A 19,695-nucleotide genomic window follows, 5' to 3' on the forward strand; every position below is an offset into this window, starting at 1 on the left:
GAAAAGAGTGGAACAGAGACTGAAGGAAAGGCCATTCATAGATTGTTCCACCTGGGTATCCATCCCACATGCAGACACCAAACCCAGACACTATTGTAGATGCCAAAAAGTGCTTACTAGCAGGAGCCTGATACAGCTGTCTCCTGAGAGGCTCTGCCAGATCATGACCAATACAGATACAGATGCTCACAGCCAGCCATTGGACTGAGCACAGGGACCCCAATGGAGGAGTTAGGGGAAGGACTGAAGGAGCTGACGAGAGCTTTTCTGGCATCAATGGGAGGGGAAGCCCTTTGTCCTATGAAGGCTTGATGCCCCAGTGTAAAGGAATTTTAGGGCAGTGAGACAGGAGTCAAAACAATGAAAAATCAAAACAAAAAAATAGACAGAAAAATGCCAAAACAAAACAAATATAGCTAAGTATTTTTAAAAGACTGGTTTTGAAAAATAAACTTTAAACTCATTCTCAATGGCACCTAAGTTACTGAATTTTCTGGATTCCCTTAAATTCCAAGAGATAATTACTGTAGCTAGAGAGTAACTCTTGGGTATGGACCAAGGACAAGTCACAAGTCCATCTTGGTACTTGGGTACAGCCTGGGTTCAGCTATAGGTCAAGTTTCTCTTAAGATGGAAGCCAGTTCCAAGATGAAGTAGGTTTGGCCTCTCACACCTAGCACATATACATATACACAGACAAAGCACTCACATAAAAATAAATCTCATTTTCATGTCACCAGGAGTGGTGGTCCAGGCCTTTAATCACAACACTCAGGAGACAAGAGACAGGTAGGTCTCTGAGTTTCAGGCTAGCCTGGTCTACATAATGAACTCCAGGCCATCCAGAGCTACATAGAGAGACCCTATGTCAAAACAAACAAGCAAGTAAAAACACAAACCAGTAAAACTTTTGTTCCTTCTGTATAAGCATTTAAAAACATGTTCAAAGTTTATGATAACAAATAAATATAAGTAAATAAACAGCACAATGACGAAAATGACAGTGATCTACAATGCAGCTTTTTTCCTCTCTGATAAGTTTCACATTATTTTTAGTTTTTCCCAGCAGAACAAAAGCCATTTGTGGCTGCTGCTGCTGCTGCTGCTGCTATATTACTGAAAGTGATAAAAGCCTAAATCAACTTGAATTTTATCTTTTTATTTTAAAGATTTATTTATTTATTATATATGAATATTCTGTAGCTGTCTTCAGACACTCCAGAAGAGGGCGTCAGATCTCGTTACAGATGGCTGTGAGACATCAAGTGGTTGTTGGGATTTGAACTCAGGACCTTCAGAAGAGCAACCAGTGCTTTTAACCCTTGAGCCATCTCTCCAGCCCGAATTTTATCTTTTTTTAAAGTAGAGATTTGCAGGAGAAATAAAAAGTGAAAGCAGGAATGCTTTTCTAAATAGTTGGTCGACTACTGTAATTCTTTGGCATTGAAAGCAGCAGGTTTGGAAACATACAGCTGTCCATTTTTTAAGCAGAAGGATTTTCCCAGTCTGTTTCTTCCAGAAGATTCTACAACATGCTTCAAAAAAAAAAAAAAATAACAGGAAGCAAATGCCTTGACTTCCCTCTGGAGTCAAAGAAGACCGTGTGCCAAGGATCTGTGTTTACGGTTCTGTCAGTGAGCTTATGTGTTTATATTCCATCAGTTCATCCGAGCTCTCACATGCCCACTGTCACATGCCCAGCACCAGAGACTCTTGGAATCGGACACGTTCTTATTGGTGAAAGAACTGTTTTCACTATCATCAAGAGTCTGAATATTGAACACGTCAGGCCCTTGACATTGTCTTATGCATCCAAGGTGTTTAGGGAAAATGAGGAATCTTACAATTGGCATCTGTGAGCTGAATGGCTCCTTATAACCCTCATGAACCGAGCAAATGAGACAGAAGCATGGCCCTATTAATTATAGTAATTACTTGCTTCGTGATTTTTCTTGATACCTCCCAGTCTTGTCATACCCCAGATGACTTTGTGGCTGTCACTTCTCCTGGACATATCATGATTGGTGGTTTGTTTGCCATCCATGAAAAAATGCTGTCCTCAGACGACCATCCCAGACGACCACAAATCCAGAAATGTGTCGGGTGAGTAAAACTTTAAAAAAAAAAAATTACACACAATTCAAAATTGTGCTGTCAGACTAAGACAGGCAAATGACTTGATTTCAATGACATTTTAATAAAACAGAACGTGTGCGTACTTTGCAGTTATATCTAGTTAGTTTCGTGGTTCTTAAAATAGATTATTTAGCCCTATATGTGTAATCAGCTTCCAAGCACCGGAGTAGAGGATGCTTGACAATGATGTGTTGTTTTGGTTTGGTTTTTTACTATGCCTTAAAAAAGAAAATCTCTGAAGTCACTTGCAAGGATTTTGTAACCTGTTCTTCACCACAGGAAACACACCCAGCACGCTTGTATTTCTGTCACCCTCAGCGTGTGCTTCATTATTATGAACATAGGTTTGTTATTTTATGCCTTATTTAAAAGTCCACAGTCGGGTTTTTCATGTTCACATTTCAACAGTGGTGTATTCATTGCACTCTAGGGTAACTGAATCCTTACAAGTTAAGAGTATGCTTATCAATGCCCCTTTTTCCTTTTTGGTGAGTGAACTGTAGCATGTATTTCTTGGCACTGTGTCATGGGAAACTAAACCTGGGGAAGGTTGTTACACATGGATTGAGGGTTCGGTTTGGTTGTTTGGTTTTTTTAAGGAAAGTGAGGTGTTTTACTTAATTTCAGTTTTAGGATACACTGATCTTGTGAAACTGACTTGCAGTTCCTGTCTGTAAAAGTGAGGCCAGATAAACTCTAAGCATACAGGCAGCCTTAGCTTCAACTGGTAGCACAATGTGACCATGAAACTTCCCTGTGACTTAAAGTTCTGATTACAATTTTATATAATCTTAAGGTCTTCTTTTATTTTACTTTACTTTTCTGCCTGCCTGTTTTGTTTGAAGATAAGTTCTCCTTCTATATCCCGGGCTAGCCTGTACTCTATATCCCAGGCTAGCCTGAACTCTTAATCCCTTTTGTTTTCACCTCCAGAATGCTGTAATTTCAAAAGCAAATCATCACATCTGACCTCCTGTTTATTTGCTTTTATTTGCTTGCTTGCTTGCTTATTTTCTTATCAAATCATTCTTTCTAAGCCTTATAAGAATGATTTCAGATCTCACGAGATTCCCATGTCATACCAAGGTCTCCTCCCTTCTTTCATGCCCATTTGAGCTGTTGTTACTATAACCAGTGATTAGCTGAAATGGCACAAAATAATAATTGAAGAGTTTCAGAGCACCAACTTGACACCCAAAGAACTGAAGCACATAATTTTAAACCAATAAGCAACAATAAATATAAAATAAACCATTTGATCTAACAAATTTCTTCTAGAAAGAAAAAAAATCACAGATAAATTAAATGTTTGGCTTTATTGTCACTCCTCAAGAGAAATTATTTTTAATAAACACTGAGGCACGGGTTAGCAAGTACTGGCCTTACCTGGTCCCTGTTCTGACCACTGGAGAAACCAAGGCCATTGAGCTTACATGGAAGGGACTATGAAAATACGATGCAGTTTAAATATAAAATAATCAACAAATCTTTTCTCTCATTTTAGATAAAGATTATAACAATGATATTCTACATTTCATCTTTAGACATTTCACAGTGACAGTCACCATAACTTAATGAACTCCAAAGAAACTTTAGAATCAAAACCTTGTAGTTCTCCTTTATCCACTTAAAAGGCATCTACTGATTTTTTATTATATATGAGGTTAGGTGTATAATGTTTACATGCAGTAGTGAATGAAATAATAGTGAATCAGGATTAAATTATTGAAGTCTCTGAAATAATCCCAAAACAAGAAATGTTCCCCGAGACAGCTGTGTTTCTGATTTACACTAGTTATCATTCTCCAGACAACTACATGCCTTTACCCAGGAATTCTTAAAAGTCTTATTTAGAAATATTTATTTATTTAGAAATATATATATATAGACATGTGTGTGTGAAACAACAATTAATTTTTTAAAAAGCCCATGTATTTTAAAGAGAGCAAGGAGGGGTATATGGGAGAGTTTAAATAAAGAAAAAAGGAGGGAATGATAACATTATAGTCTCAAAAAATTACTTTTAAGAATAAAAATTTAACCGGGCAGTGGCAGTGTAGGCCTGTAATCCCAGCACCCTGGGAGGAAGAAGCAGGTAGATTTCTGAGTTCGAGGCCAGCTTGGTCTACAGAGTGAGTTCCAGGACAGGCAGGGCTACACAGAGAAACCCTGTCTCAAAAAACCAAATATATATATATTTGAAAAAGGCTCATTTATCTGATTTCCAACCACAGCATATTAAAACCACAAAACTACAAGATAGGATTTAAGCCTGAGAAGCATATACACTGTTGGCAATAACACGCTTACGCGTTAACAGCAAAAGAGAATGAAACTCACAAACCCAAGATTTATCAAGAAAAGACTAAATGCTGCACTGTAGAGTAGTTAAGAAACTTGTTTTTGGCATTCTCCCTGTTAAAGGTTTCCACTTAAAGTATTTTCACTGGGGAAGTCAGAGGAAGGACTGGAGTGGCGGCCATCGGGGCACTAAGGCAACTAATGACTCCTGGGAGAGGGAGACAGTTCCTTTCAGGAGTGAGACTCCTTATTTGTTATTCCATTCAGAGTGATCAGCTTTGAAACCATAAAATACAAGCCACCAAAATGGATTCAGCAAAACATTTTATATATATAAATATATATATATATATGAATGAATGACATGGGCCAGAGGGGGAAGGGGACAGAGATAAAATTTTATTTTAATTAAAAATGTATTTTTGAAAGGTACATTGTTTACATTCATGAACTTGTCAACAAATAAATAGAAGGCATTCTGCTAAAACTTATGATCAGAGGAGGGCAAGAGAATGGTTATTTTCAAATAAAGGTCACACTTTTCATGAAATCAGGTTGATTCATCCAAAATTTATTCATCAAAGGGCAGAGACATGGGTGAGATCTCCATATCAATAGAGAATTGTTATGCTTTGTTTCAGAAAATGCTTTTATTATTTTTTTCAACAGCTTTGAAATATCAGTGTTTCTTCAAACTCTGGCTATGATACATAGCATTGAGATGATCAATAACTCGACGTTGTTATCCGGAGTCAAGCTGGGGTATGAAATCTATGACACTTGTACCGAAGTCACAGCCGCAATGGCGGCGACCCTGAGGTTCCTTTCTAAATTGAATTGTTCTAGAGAAACTGTGATCTTTCAGTGTGACTATTCCAGCTACATGCCAAGGGTCAAGGCTGTCGTGGGTGCTGGCTACTCTGAAATATCCATGGCGGTATCAAGGATGCTGAACTTACAGCTCATGCCACAGGTAGGTTTTTGATCTACTTCCTTCCATACAACATCGGTCCATCAATTGCATTTGTTCTTAGGATCAGGGGAAGATAGGAATTAGCTAAGAAGTAATTTCTGCAGTATTCAACTGTTGCTTATAATTATTAAAAAACAATCCATGCTATTTTCAGCTTGGCACCAGGCCGGTGGCCTCAGTCTGTTTCCAGTCCAGTACAGAGACCATATGATTCCCCCTGTCAGGGCCTCTCCCACCAAAGCTGGCTCTACCTCTCCAGAGCTCCGAAACTGACTCATGCTCCACTATGGTAGCATTTCCACTGGAGCTCAGTGGAGTCACTGCAAAATGGAAAACACCAGACAATCTTAGTTTAGAATCAACACAACCGCTGGGTGCAGAATCTTTCATTTTCAATTCGTCAACTATTTTATGTTAGAAATTTTCTGTGGTAGAACCTGGTGGATTCTGCCATCAGATCTGACAGTCCCCAGTCTACATTTTGTCTACTTTGCTCCCGCCTCCCTGTCCTTTGTCTCCTCCTGCATTCTCTCTTCTTTCTCGGAACTCTTTTCTCTTTCTCTCCCAGTGATTGGCTACTTGTCATCTTTATTTCCCAACCAATCAATTAGGGAAATTTTTTTGGTTCTATTTCCTTCCATACATTGGTCTATCGGTCACATCTGTCTTAGGATCAGGAGAAGGTAGGAATTAGCTAGGAAGTAATTTCTGCAATATTCAACAACCAATTTCTGAACATTTTTTACTTGAAAAGACGAATACCTCTGAGGACCTTCCGTCCCCATAATAACATCAACCAGGTTCAAAAAAGTCAATATAACTAAACATTCCTGGGTGCTAAGATGAGTTGATTCTTTTGTAGAGAGAGAATTTAGAAAGAGGCTGTAGGAATCAAAGGGAAATGACTGGCTCCTGTGCTCCCTGACCATAACTCAAAGATTCTGTCCATTTTCAGGTGAGCTATGGATCCACTGCAGAGATCCTGAGTGACAAAATCCGCTTTCCTTCATTCTTACGGACCGTGCCCAGTGACTTCTACCAAACTAAAGCAATGGCCCACCTGATCCGACAATCGGGATGGAACTGGGTCGGTGCCATAACAACCGATGATGATTATGGAAGACTGGCTCTCAACACCTTTGCAACCCAGGCTGCCGCAAACAACGTGTGCATTGCCTTCAAAGAGGTTCTGCCAGCCTTCCTCTCAGATAATACCATTGACGTGAGAATCAACCAGACTCTGGAGAAGATCATTGCAGAAGCCCAGGTTAATGTCATTGTAGTGTTCCTGAGGAAATTCCATGTTTTCAATCTCTTCACTAAAGCCATTGAAAGGAAAATAAGTAAGATCTGGATTGCTAGTGATAACTGGTCAACGGCTACCAAGATTATCAGCATCCCCAATGTTCAGAAGCTTGGCAAAGTGGTGGGGTTTACCTTTAGGAGAGGAAATATGTCTTCCTTCCATTCTTTTCTTCAAACTCTGCATTTGTACCCCAATGACAACAACAAACCCCTACATGAATTTGCCAGGCTTTTTTCTGCCTGTGAATACGTCAAAGACGGTGATTTGAGCCAATGCATTTCCAACTATTCTCAGGCAACTTTGACCTATGACACTACCAAGACTATTGAAAACCACCTATTCAAGAGAAATGATTTCCTCTGGCATTATACTGAGCCGGGACTCATTCACAGCATTCAGCTTGCCGTGTTCGCCCTTGGTCATGCCATCCGGGATCTGTGCCAAGATCGCAACTGCCGGAAGCCCGGCGCCTTTCAGCCATGGGAGGTACTCACATACCCAAGCCTATGCCCTCGATCCTCCTCCCCCCTATTGCTTCATTTTACACAGATCCACAGCAAGCACTCTTAATTCTACCCCTTCTGCAAGTAGAGACTGTTTTTCATGACCTGTATTGCTAATATAACTTTTTATTTTTGATAATAGTTATATTTTATCACCATTTCTTTCCCTAAGCCCCCAAATTTTGTCTTCTCTTCTGAGGCTATTCAAAATAGTGCTATATTCCTCCTCAGATTTATGGATTATTTTCATTGTCTCATACACATTATATTGTCTAATGATTTTTACCCATGCAAGCATTTAGACCATGAAAGTTGAAAGATTGTTTTGGTTACTACTAAGTCCAATGGTGTTTCTCTCATCTGAGATGCTCAGGCTAGACATGTTACAGATTAGATATCTTAGGTACAGAACAAGCTCTATATGTAAAATTTACCTTTGCTTATATTTGCTTTGCCCATATAACTTAAAGGTGGTATTATATAATATTTTTAATGCAGGTTTATTGTGCCAGTGCAGTCAAGTGTGGAATTTTTCACGTTGGTATCAAGTTGGTGCTCAAAAACGCAGATTTGTAGCATTTTCAATTAGAGATGCTTGTTTTATATATGAGGAAACTAAGGTCAAGAAGCACCATAAACAGGTCTCCAAGCCTGGTCTTCTTCTTATATCCCCTTGAATCACACAGCAGGTGCATTACAATCCTGTCCTCTAGTTAAGTGTTCTTGCTATCTTAAGTAGGAAGCTCTCTTCAGGACTTGAGGTGTGTGCTTTGTTTTGTTTAAAGATTTGCTGTTTTAATTTATTTGTATGAGTGTTTTCACAGCATGTTTGTATGTGCATTAGTGCATGAAATGCTTGCTGAAGCCAAGAAGAGAGTGTTGATGCCCAGGAATTAAAGATGGTTGTTAAGCACTATATGGGTACTGGGGATGGAACCTGGGTCCTTTTCAAGAGCTTACCACTTACTGAGCCATCTCTTCAGCCCCCTAGGGTGTTCTTCAAAGTAATGGTATTAGGACAACTACAATAACCTTTAAATGAAATACCAAATGTGTGTAAATGAATGTTTTCTATTCTTTTCTTAGATTATTTAGGAAAAACTTAAAGTTAAATTTAAAGTTTAATGTGACTCTAATTAATGAAAAATCACATTTTTAATGACCTTAAACAAAGCATGTAAAAGAAAGTGGTCTTTTTATGTTCTTTTAATTGCATATTTTCTTTATTTACATTTCAAATGTTATCCCATTTTTGGTTTCCTCTCCTCCTGGAAACCCCCTAACCCATGTTCCTTATCCTTGCTTCTATGAGGGTATTCCTCCACCCACCCTACTCCTACCTCCCCACCCTCAATTTCCCTATTCTGGGACATCTATCAAGCCTTCATAGGACCAAGGACCTCCCCTCCCATTGATGTCTGACAAGGCAATCCTCTGCTTCATATATAGCTGGAGCCATGTGTCCTCCTTGGTTGGTAGCTTAGTCCATGGGAGCTCTGGGAGGTCTGGTTGGTTGATATTGTTGTCCTTCCCATGGAGTTGCAAAGCCCTTCAGCTCCTTCAGTTCTTTCTCTAACTCCTCCATTGGGGACTCTGCACTCATTGCAGGTCTGTATTTGTAAGGCTCTGGCAGGGCCTCTCAGGAGACAGCCATATCAGGTTCCTTTCAGCAAGCATTTCTTGGCATCCACAGTAGAGTCTGGCTTTGGTGACTATATATGGGATGGATCCCCAGGTGGGGCAGTCTCTGGATGACCTTTCCTTCAGTCTCTGCTGTACATGAAAGTGTGTCTTTTAATAATAATACCAGGAGCTCCATCCTAGCCCCTGTCATGCATGTTTTAATCACATACAGCACCTCTAAGCAATGATGACTGAAATAACCTGCTTGCACATTTAGATGAATAATTTTCACAGTTGTTTTTTGTTTGTCCTTACTTCATTGTCGTTGCTGTGTTTGTATTTTTTTTCTGGGGGTCTGGAGTTTGACCTCAAGGCCTTATACATAACAGGGAAAATCCTCCATCTGAGCTACATCCTCAGCCCTTGAACCATGCATTTAAATTTCCTCATTTTTAAGTTGTACTTAATTTCATTTTTAATGGACACATACACATTGCGCATGTTGTGGAATATTTATTGCTCATTTTCAGGTACTTTGTTGTGTTCCTTTAAAACTTGTCTTAGGACACAATTGCTGGGTGCCACTGTCTCCTACCTGACCACTTGCCTGTGTGAGCAGCCCATGTGGTCATTGATGTGTGGATAAAAAGATAAAGAGAGGGGAGATATGTTTGGTGGATGTGTGGTGAAGTGTTGGTGAAGTGCCCCATGCTGAGGCATCCCTTACCCCTGAGGGACCAGCTACACAATGGTATGGTATAGTATAGAATAGAGTTTATTCAGGGCATGGGAGGGGAGTTGAGAGTATAGTGGAGGCAGAGAAAGAGATGGGAGAGGGAGGGAGAGAGAGAGAGAGAGAGAGAGAGAGAGAGAGAGAGAGAGAGAGAGAGAGAGAGAGAAGAGGATTAGAGTTGAGGCCAGCCATGAGCACATGGAGAGAGAAAGGGGAGGGGAATGGGAAGAGAAGGGACAGAAAGTGAAGAGAGCAGGAGAGAGGGGGGCAAGCAGCCCTTTTTATAGTGAGTCAGGGATACCTTGCTGTTGCCAGGCAACTGTGGGATAAAGCCTAGACAAAAATGTTAACAGCCATTCTGTTTTGAGATCTCACACAGTTCCCCTCTCTCCAAATCTTCACAAAACTCAGGTCTTCTCCCTGGCACCGCCCTGCCTCCAGGGACCTGGAAGTCCTGTCTTGAACCCTCCACCCAGCAAATGGCTCATGGCTTTTGTTACTGAACCAATTCAGTAACAGAACCTTAATAGCAGAACCACCTCCTACAGAGACCAGGCTATGAACCTAAAGGATACAAGTAAAAAAAAAAATAGGAAGAATCATAAGGGGAAAAAAGAAAAAAACCAGAAGCAGACAGAGCTATTGATCTACCAAAGATCCAGGAAAGTACTTTAAATCAGAAACATAGCTCCAACATTTCAGAAAAAAAAATAGACCTGGGAAAATATAACCTGAACATCTTATTTATTTAAACACTATGAGTCTGAGGTCACTTTTTATGCTCCTGGAACCTGTTATTCTAGAAACAATGAAAAAGAGGAGACAGGGTGAGGTGCTGCTTTCATTGTGATGTGACTCAAATAATAAGCAGTGTCAGGTGACAAGTCTTCAAAACAATGGTCTTTGTATGAAGAAATGTTTATAAGACATTAAACTAAACGATAATAATAACATTTGGGATCCCTAATCAAGAATACATTCGTAGTTGTTTCAACACACACACACACACACACACACACACACACACAAATCCTAATAATCATGATTCCATGAGTTATTTTAGATCCAATTAAATTTAGATTGCAATGGAGTTAGGACAGTGTTCCAGCTCTGTGTTTGGTGGGAAGTGTGTTCAGGGACTGCACACAGCCACTCTTGTTTTACTTCAGTGGATTTTCACTGTTCTTCAGGTGTATGTGAGGGAACCTTCTTCATGTTGTAGCCAGTGGGGGGGTCTTAGCCTTTATTCTTCTTCTGTTTGATCCCATCTAAGGTAATGAGTGGCACACAGGAGATGAGAAAATGTCTAGTAATCATTCCTCACATGTTTACTTAGGAAGTATTTGTTGGCCGCCTTGGCGTTCCAGGCATTGCGTTGAGTGAGAGCTAGAGATAACCCGGGAAGAAAAACAGAACCCACTCCTACAGCAGCCAATTCAGTCTGTAATCAGATGATTACAAGGCTGACTACCACACACGAGGGCACAACCCAGCACCTCTCATACAAGCACGGGATGGCTGCGTAGCACACATAACTGAGGTAGCAAGTTCAGCATTAGCAACTGTTCTTCTAGCTGGGCTCCCTTGTCTCCTCAGTGGGAGAGACTTGATGTGCAAGGGTGGAAGACAACGAGGGATGCTCCTCCGTTCAGAGAAGGGCAGGGGCTTGGGGAAAAGACTGTAGGAGGAGGGTTGATCAAGAGGGGGCAATGATTTAATTTAATTTAAAAAAAAATTTAAAAATCTCTAGAAGGCCAGCATCCTCTGGAGCAGAAAATGTCATGGGACTGTAGTCTTGAAACTGAAAGCAAATGAGACAAAAGGTTTGGGTGGGGTACTTATCAAAAGACTTTGCCCAATAGGATATCTCAAAAAATTTTTTTAAAAAAATTTATTTATTACTATAAATCAGCACACTGTAGTTGACACACCAGAAGAGGGCATCAGATCTCCTTACAGATGGTTGTGAGCCACCATGTGGTTGCTGGGATTTGAACTCAGAACCTTTAGAAGAGCAATCAGTACTCTTAACAGCTGAGCCATCTCTCCAGCCCCGATATCTCAAAATTTGATGTGCAATCGAGTTGTCTTTGAACCTGGAACCTGCATTTCTAACAACATTCCAGAGGATGCTCCTGTTGCTGATACAGGGAAGCTACAAACTCTGCCTAGGGATCAGACTTGCCAATTAAATACTTTTTAGGCTGCAGAATGATGATCTATTCTCCACTGTAGAAAGAGCATTTCGACTGACACAAATATTTGAGAGCATGGATAAAGAACATTTTGAGTAGATTAAATGTCTATCAGAAGAAAGAAACACAGCCATGTCATAAGTCATTCCCAGGCTGGGCAGCTAATGTGTATGTTAAGATGCAAATATGGAGAAATATGGAAGTCTGGTGTGGGAAAATATTGACATCCTATGTGGGAGATGCTGGATTTCAAGAACCTAGGAGACATAGAAGTACACCCTGGCTGATAAATAATTTCTCCACCAGGGAAAGAAGCCAATTCAAGCCAGATTAGATTATATTAAATACAAGTTTATTGGGAAGCTGCTCTCTTGGGATGAGTTCACTGGCCCCAAGGACAGAGGCTAGAAAAGAGAGAGGAGGAGAGCAAGAAGACCAAAATGATTGGATTATATAGTGACAAAAATAAAACAGTTAAAATTAATGAAAAATACATTGAGTAGAGTAATTCTACTCAGAATAATTCCTCCCTCTCCCATAGATTTTTAGTCCATCAAAGCCAAATAGAACTATGAACTTAGACAACCAGTGGGGGCTGTGATGAATGCAGAGAGAGAGAAAGAGAGAGAGACAGAGACAGAGACAGAGAGACAGAGAGAGCTTGCATACACACACACACACACACACACACCACACACACACACACACACACACACACACACACGCTCAGTGTGGCTGCCACTACACAAATTGAGTAACAGAGCAGGTAATTTTTAGTCACATATCTTTCTTCCAGAATTAAATCATTTTGTAACTTAATTAGAAATAAAATCTAGAGGCCACTTTATGGCATGTAGATCACTAGGACAGACTTAAGACCATAGACAGAAAGATGACAGGATGTATTTTACCATCACTAGTACAGTAATAATGGGAGAAGGAGTCACAAGTCCCCACCTGCTTCAAAGTAGCTATTCTGAGCGTCTCCCGCGTGGGTGCATACAGGTGCTCAGATTTCAGTTTCATAGACTGAAAAAGCTACCACCTCTAAAAACTGATCTGGTTTTACAATTGCACATAGGAAAACTTCTGCAGCCATCAAATCTAGAACAGGAAGTAGGACTCTTTCGTAAAACTGTTCTATATATTTAAGCATCTGGAAACAGGGATCAAGTGTCCTTATTCTTCTCATTTAAGTAATAGTCTTGGAGACACAGAGTCATCACAGGGATAGAAGATGGCACTGCAAACGTTCCTATTCAGTGTTCATCCACACTTTTACCTTTCACAGCTACTCGCCATGCTGAAAAACGTGACGTTCACTGACGGAAGGAATTCATTTCACTTTGATGCCCACGGGGATTTAAATACTGGTTATGACGTGGTGATTTGGAAGGAGACTGACGGCCTCATGACTGTCACAAAGATGGCAGAATATGACTTGCAGCGTGACATCTTCATCACTACAAACCAAGAAACAAAACGTGAATTCTGGAAACTTAAGGTGATTTTTGTCCTAGGATGTTTTGCTGAATTCAGGTCAACTAGCGTATCTCCTGGGAAAGTCCTGCTCGCCAGCAGAGCCTCCAGCAATAGATCAATGCTCACTGCCCACTGTCCCACTGTTCTTCCCCTAATTCTGTGACCACTCTTGCATAGAACCTGTGTTCCCTTTTTTATCTTCAGTGTTCTCTCTTCCCAATAATGGCAAAATCCAACTCACTCTGCTCAACTCTGTGTGCATCCCTTCAGTAGACGAACTTGGGGCAGGAGAGGTGGGAATATGAACCTTACGTTGTTCACTAGTTTTACATTGAATTTATGATTTCCGATGTTCCGTGAACCTTCCGTGTTGCTCGCCAATCAATCAGACTGTTTTCTAACAGCATTGAGCCTCTTTTCTTGCTAGTTGGCCATTTTATAATCTTCTCTGACATCGTTCTGTCATCTTCGGTTGATCGTACTGTCTCTTCTACAAACCGTGAAGCAATAGGAGAAAGAGCCGTGGTGCTCCCTGTAGCAGCGCGTGCTTCCATCCGCTTCTATGGATGCAAGGCTGTGCGCCTTCCTCCGGCTTGGCTTCCACTTTACCAGTGGGCCCCACCCACTTCCCTTGTTTAAGGCTTTGCTCTGCTGATTCAGGATTCACAGTCTCCTGCATTCTCCCTGAATCTGTCTTCTGTGCTGAGTGCATATTGGTATAAACCTGTATTCACCCGTACTCAAAGGGCAACCCTAGTATAGATTTCACACATCCTCTTTCATTTGCTACCCAAGCCTCTATTTCTCTTTACAACAAAACTCCCTGAAAAGATTAAATATCTTGACTGCTGTCCCCAAGTCGTTTTCTTCCATTCTATTTTAAGCTGCCTATAATCTATCAAAAGTGCTTCCCTAGTTCACTTACACTGAGTCCAAATATCACCATAATTCATTTAACAGCCACTAATTTCTTTCCTCCACACCACAGGCTTCATTTGTTTCCTAGACTCCGGTGATTTTGCCTGTGTCTCTAGCCACCGGTTCTCTGTTTCCTTTGTTGAGTCCTTATCTTTCCAATCCCTCTGAACACTGGGGTGCCTGGGCTCTCCGCTCAGTTCTTTTTTTTTTTTTTTTTTTGTCTGTTTGGTGACCTTATCAGGCTCCTTCCTGTCTTTAAATAATGTCATTCTGTGGGAGGCTGGTTTCTTGATTTTTATCTTTTAACGCAAATAAGTGCCGACTGCCTACCTGGCATCTCTACCTGGATATCTCCCCGATGCTTGTCCTCACTGACTGTCACCAAAACAAAGCTCCTGATAATCTTCCCTGCAACTCAGAACGTGGCAACTCTCCTTTGTCAGTTGCCCATGGGGCTCCCTGATGGGCTTCTTGTCCTCTGCGGCGGCGGCAACGTGTCGCACAACACACTCATCACACGACTGACCTACTGAAAGTTTAATTTCCAGAGTGAGTCTGAAGTCTGATTCTTACCATTTTACCTGCTGCCCCTCCATTGCAAGCTTCAGCCGCTTCTCACCCAGGTCAGTGTGTTAGCTCCACCTACATTCAAACTCCTTGAGTCTCTGTGTAAGACATCGTCTTGGAGAACACAGCTTATGAGTCTTCCAGGGTATCGTATTTCTCTCCAGGTAAAAGCTAGTGTTTTTAAAACAAAGTGTTCTCTGTCCCCAACACTTTGTCTCCCTCCATCTTAATTTCCATTCATTTCCTTAATTTCCATTCATCTGTAATTGCACAGCCCCCACTCTTGGTCATATGTGCCTTCCTTCCTTCCTTCCTGTTAATGCAAGTGCCCTGCACATGCTGCATTCTACTTAAAATCGCCACACCTGAACCAGGATGGCAGTGAGTGCCTGTAATCCCAGGATTTGAGAAGCTGAGACAGGAGAAACATGAACTTGGGTCAACAGTGAGATCCTGCCTCAAAAAAGAAAAAAAAAATCACATCTAACGCTTACAGTAGCTCAGTTGTCACATACATGTGTTTGCTTCCCAGGAGGAGTAAAAGATGGAAAGGAAGGAAGAAGAAAGAGGGGGAAGAAATAAGAAAGGAGAGGGTGGGAGAGAGGAAACATTGTATCATCAAGCTATCTATTTTTATTCACTTTTCTGTCTTTGTTTTTCTCCTCACTTGTCACTGTCTCCTATTTAGTCCATTTTGCTTATTTTTATCTCGTTCCTTGTCAACTTTGTTAACTAGAGCTGAAGACCTGTGAGGGGAAGGATTCAGTTTCATTCTCTGTCATGGCTCCAATTAGAACCAGGCTTAGCACACTAAGAATCACTCAGAAAGTATTTAGTGAGTGGAAGAATAAATGCAGTAAGGTTGGAAACCAGTTTCTTCTGCAACATTTCTCCTGGTAGATAGATTAGTAAAGTAGGAGACCTTTTCCGAAGGAGACAGAACTATAGCCATCCTTTGGGCCCTCAACCTTTCCTTTTCTTCTTTGCTCTCCACAGTTGTGTCTGTCACCCTCTGATGACCCCGCCTTAGGCTAAGCAATGCAGCTCGCACTGAGCTTTTAAACCACACTCTGCCTCCCTTTCTCGCTAAATAAAAAGAGAATTCTCTTTTATCTTTTTCAAAAAGCACCATTTTTCAGTTGTGAGGAAAATTATCTCCATTTTCCATATGGGAGAATCTGTGAGCGTGTGAGGCGTTTGCTCTGAGGCAGGGGAGTGAAGCTTTAGGCTCCAGAATGAAGGTTTAAACTACTACCAGTGAGAGAACAAGTTTTCCTTCCTAGTGGAGACGTTCATATATGTCTAGGCTATCGGAAAAGCCAGCAATACCTGTGATCATTTGGTCAGATTTCAAGATGTACTGTCAATGTACAGGCTACTTGGAGTGTCACTTGTCACCGTCCAAAACCTCAAATAACTATACATCAATTTTTATTTCAAAGTTATACATGCAGGACTCTAGAATGCATTTCCAATCTCTTCATATGGAGGAAGGAAAAGAGGCGTGTATCTGAGAAGGAAGGTTGCATTTTTGATCCTCCTAATGATACATAATTATAATCTAAATTTTCATAATGATTTAACTATTATCTATAAGCAAATGTGGTACACACACAAAATAGATTATTCAGCTATAGAGAAGAATGGATAACGAGATGAGAAGAACTTTGAATATTATGTTAAAGAGAAATAAGCACAGAAAAGCACATACCATATGTCCTGTCTCATATTTGAAAGCTTAAATAGCCAAGCTGAATATAGAGTAGTTATTCTTAAAAGTTGCAGGTGAGCAGGCTGGAGAGATGGCTCAGTGGTTAAGAGCACTGACAGCTTGCTCTTCCAGAGGTCTTGAGTTCAAATCCCAGTAAGTACATGGTAGCTCACAACCATCTGCAATAGGATCTGATGCCCTCTTCTGCTGTGTATGAAGATAGTGCAGTATACTTATGCATATAAAATAAATAAATAATTCTTTTAGAAAAAGTTACAGGTGAGCAAAGGGTATATGGAGTTGACTGGTAGACATTTTGTGATATGTTAAAAATACCACATTGAATGCTACCAAAAATAAAATATTTTTAAAATATTATTTATATATTTTGGATTTCTGAATATAACATTTCTAATAGTTTTAAATTCCAAATATCCCATTGCTTTTTTCCCCAAAGGTACCCATTCTTAAGAACGTTCTTCTAAAGTATAAAAGTCTATAGGCTATGGCACACACACCCTCTTATGGCACACACACAAAGAGAGAGAGAGAGAGAGAGAGAGAGAGAGAGAGAGAGAGAGAGAGAGAGAGAGGCAGAGAAAGTGAATGAGACTCATATACAGAGAGACATGCACAAACAGGGACTCACACACAAACACACAAGGTGACAGAGATTTATGCACATAAAATTTTTAAATTTTTAAAAAAAAAAAAACAAAAGTCCTATTTTTCTTGCAGAATTTCAGCCTGTAATCGGAAATTCCCAGACTCTCACTTTGTTTTTCAACTTTAAACAGATGTGCTGTCTTCTCTGCTGGAAGCTCTCTGAAAGCTAATTTCCATGATTTGTTTATAGAAGCAGTGTTACCAGGCATGGTGGTGAATGCTTTTAATCCTAGGACTCTGGAGGCAGGGGCTGGGGAATCTCTGTGAGTTCAAGGCCAGCCTGTTCTATATAGTGAAGTCTGTACCAGCCATAGCTACACTGTGAGATCCTGTCAAAACAAAAACAAACAAACAGAAAGAAAGAAAGAAAAAAGGAAAAGAAGTTATAAGTAATATTCTCATCTAAAATATGTTGCATATTTTAAGTTTGCTCCTGCTTCTTAAGATGGCCCCAAAAGTTTAATACTATGAAAAAGATGAAAAATGCTACTTAGTGAAGAATGACTAGAATAATCCTCTTTTTAAATTATTTGGATTTATTTTTCTTTTACGGTAGCAAATTCTATCTAAATGCTCCACGGAATGCAGTCCTGGTCAAATGAAGAAAGCCACAGGAAGCCAACACAGCTGTTGTTATGAATGTGTGAGCTGCCCAGAAAACCACTATAGTAACGAGACAGGTAACAGCAGTCACCACCACACCCACAATGACATCTCTAAATTATTTTTTCCATCTATTAATCCTAGCTTTATCTTTTGTTTTATAAATTCCTTTCTTTTCCATTCTGGGTATCAAATATTGGGCTTTGTATGTACTAGGCTGATGCTCTGATATAAGCTCCAGCCCCTGCCCCTTTGTAGCACACTGTTCTACCACTGAGCTGCACCCCCAACCCTATGTTTATTTTTGTCCTCGAGAGACAGTATAGTTAGCTTGGACAGGATTACAGGAATCATAGGCATAAGGGAGGAAATGGCCTTGAGTTATCTGTAATTCCAAAACCACGTTTAGGAACAAGGTCCCCAAATGGATGCCGGTAATAGCAAGTTCCTAAGAGACTGCTGTCTCTCTGTAGTATATAGATTTCCTGAAGAAGCTTGCCCCAACTCACCTGACTTCCTCTATTTCCCTTCCCATCTTCCTCATCTCTTCCGTTTACCTTTCTCTCTCACTTTCTCTGGGTTCTGTGTGGGTTTAATTTGAATAAGTAACTAATATGACTTTCCCTGAGCTTGGTTTATCATACAGCATTGTAGACAAGGAACCACCCAGTTTAAATGTTCAGAATGTAACTGATCTCCTTGACTTCCTAGATATGGATCACTGCCTTTTATGCAACAATGAAACTCACTGGGCCCCAGTAAGCAGCACTGCGTGTTTCGAAAAGGAAGTGGAGTATCTCGACTGGGATGACTCCTTGGCACTCCTCCTCATTGCCCTCTCCCTGCTTGGAATCGCCTTTGTTCTGGCCATTGGCATAATATTTACAAGAAACCTGAAGACACCTGTCGTGAAATCATCTGGGGGATTAGCGGTGTGCTACGTGATGCTCATCTGTCACGCCCTTAACTTTGCCAGCGCAGCCTTTTTTATTGGAGAACCGCAAGACTTCGAGTGCAAGACCAGGCAGACCCTGTTTGGTGTGAGCTTTACTCTCTGTGTCTCCTGTATTTTGACGAAGTCCCTGAAAATCTTGCTAGCTTTCAGCTTCGACCCCAAGCTGACAAAGTTCCTGAAGTGCCTTTATAAGCCTGTCCCCATTGTTCTTACCTGCACGGGCATTCAAGTGGTCATTTGCACTCTTTGGCTGGTCCTGGCAGCACCTACTGTGGAAGAGAATGTCTCCTTGCCTAGAGTCATTATCCTGGAATGTGAGGAGGGATCAGCCCTGGCCTTTGGCACCATGCTGGGCTACATCTCAGTTCTGGCCTTCATTTGCTTTGTCTTTGCGTTCAAGGGGAGGAAACTTCCGGAGAATTACAACGAAGCTAAGTTCCTGACCTTTGGGATGCTGATTTACTTCATAGCTTGGATCACCTTCATCCCGGTCTATACTACCACATTCGGCAAGTATTTGCCCGCTGTGGAGATTATAGTCATTCTGATATCCAATTATGGGATTCTCTGCTGTACGTTCTTTCCCAAGTGCTATATTATTCTTTGCAAGCGGAAGACTAACACTAAATCAGCCTTCCTCCAGATGGTTTACAACTACTCTGCTCACAGTGTTGACAGCCTTGCCTTGAGTCATGTTTCCCTGGATTCCGCCAGCCATGATACTGCAACAACCAATCCGAGCCCTGCCAAGATGGCAGCCTGTCAGAACCACAACCAGCTTCCTGTACAAGTGCTTGCTCATACAGGCACAGAAAAGACTATGAAAGTATCTAAAACTTGGCATCAGAAAAGAAGCTCAAGTATATGATTCAGTTCTTAGGAGATGCTGTGTTTGCTGCAAATTGTGTATTTGACTTTCCCAGCAAATACATCTTGTGTTTTTGTTGTTCTTTGTTTTGGTTTCGGTTTTTTTGGTTTTTGGGTTTTTAGTTGTTTTTTTTTTTCCTGCCATTTGCTTGAACA

The 19,695-nt window shown here is 40.7% G+C and overlaps 1 protein-coding gene across 3 annotated transcripts; it reads left to right on the forward strand.

The window, feature by feature from the left end:
* Positions 1-1,909: 1,909 nt before the first annotated feature.
* Positions 1,910-19,672, forward strand: Gprc6a (G protein-coupled receptor class C group 6 member A). Of its 3 annotated transcripts, none has more exons than XM_052163591.1 (6): positions 1,910-2,103; positions 5,107-5,410; positions 6,366-7,202; positions 13,062-13,274; positions 17,671-17,794; positions 18,429-19,672. In XM_052163591.1, the coding sequence occupies exons 1-6, from the start codon at positions 1,910-1,912 to the stop codon at positions 19,538-19,540; spliced, it is 2,784 nt and encodes a 927-aa protein (XP_052019551.1). In that variant the 3' UTR covers positions 19,541-19,672. The 3 variants fall into 3 exon arrangements, with proteins under 3 accessions (XP_052019551.1, XP_052019553.1, XP_052019552.1); XM_052163593.1 differs by having other exon boundaries at positions 6,366-6,677; XM_052163592.1 differs by lacking the exon at positions 13,062-13,274.
* Positions 19,673-19,695: the final 23 nt, after the last annotated feature.

Source organism: Apodemus sylvaticus, chromosome 19 (assembly GCF_947179515.1).
Source record: "Apodemus sylvaticus chromosome 19, mApoSyl1.1, whole genome shotgun sequence".
NCBI classification, from domain to species: domain Eukaryota; kingdom Metazoa; phylum Chordata; class Mammalia; order Rodentia; family Muridae; genus Apodemus; species Apodemus sylvaticus.

Excerpts from the sequence above, each read along its gene's own strand:
- Gprc6a (XM_052163591.1), top strand. The coding sequence starts at position 1,910 with ATGGCCCTATTAATTATAGTAATTACTTGCTTCGTGATTTTTCTTGAT. Across the intron at positions 5,411-6,365 it reads ACTTACAGCTCATGCCACAG|GTGAGCTATGGATCCACTGC; the intron begins GTAGGTTTTTGA and ends GTCCATTTTCAG. Across the intron at positions 7,203-13,061 it reads GCGCCTTTCAGCCATGGGAG|CTACTCGCCATGCTGAAAAA; the intron begins GTACTCACATAC and ends TACCTTTCACAG.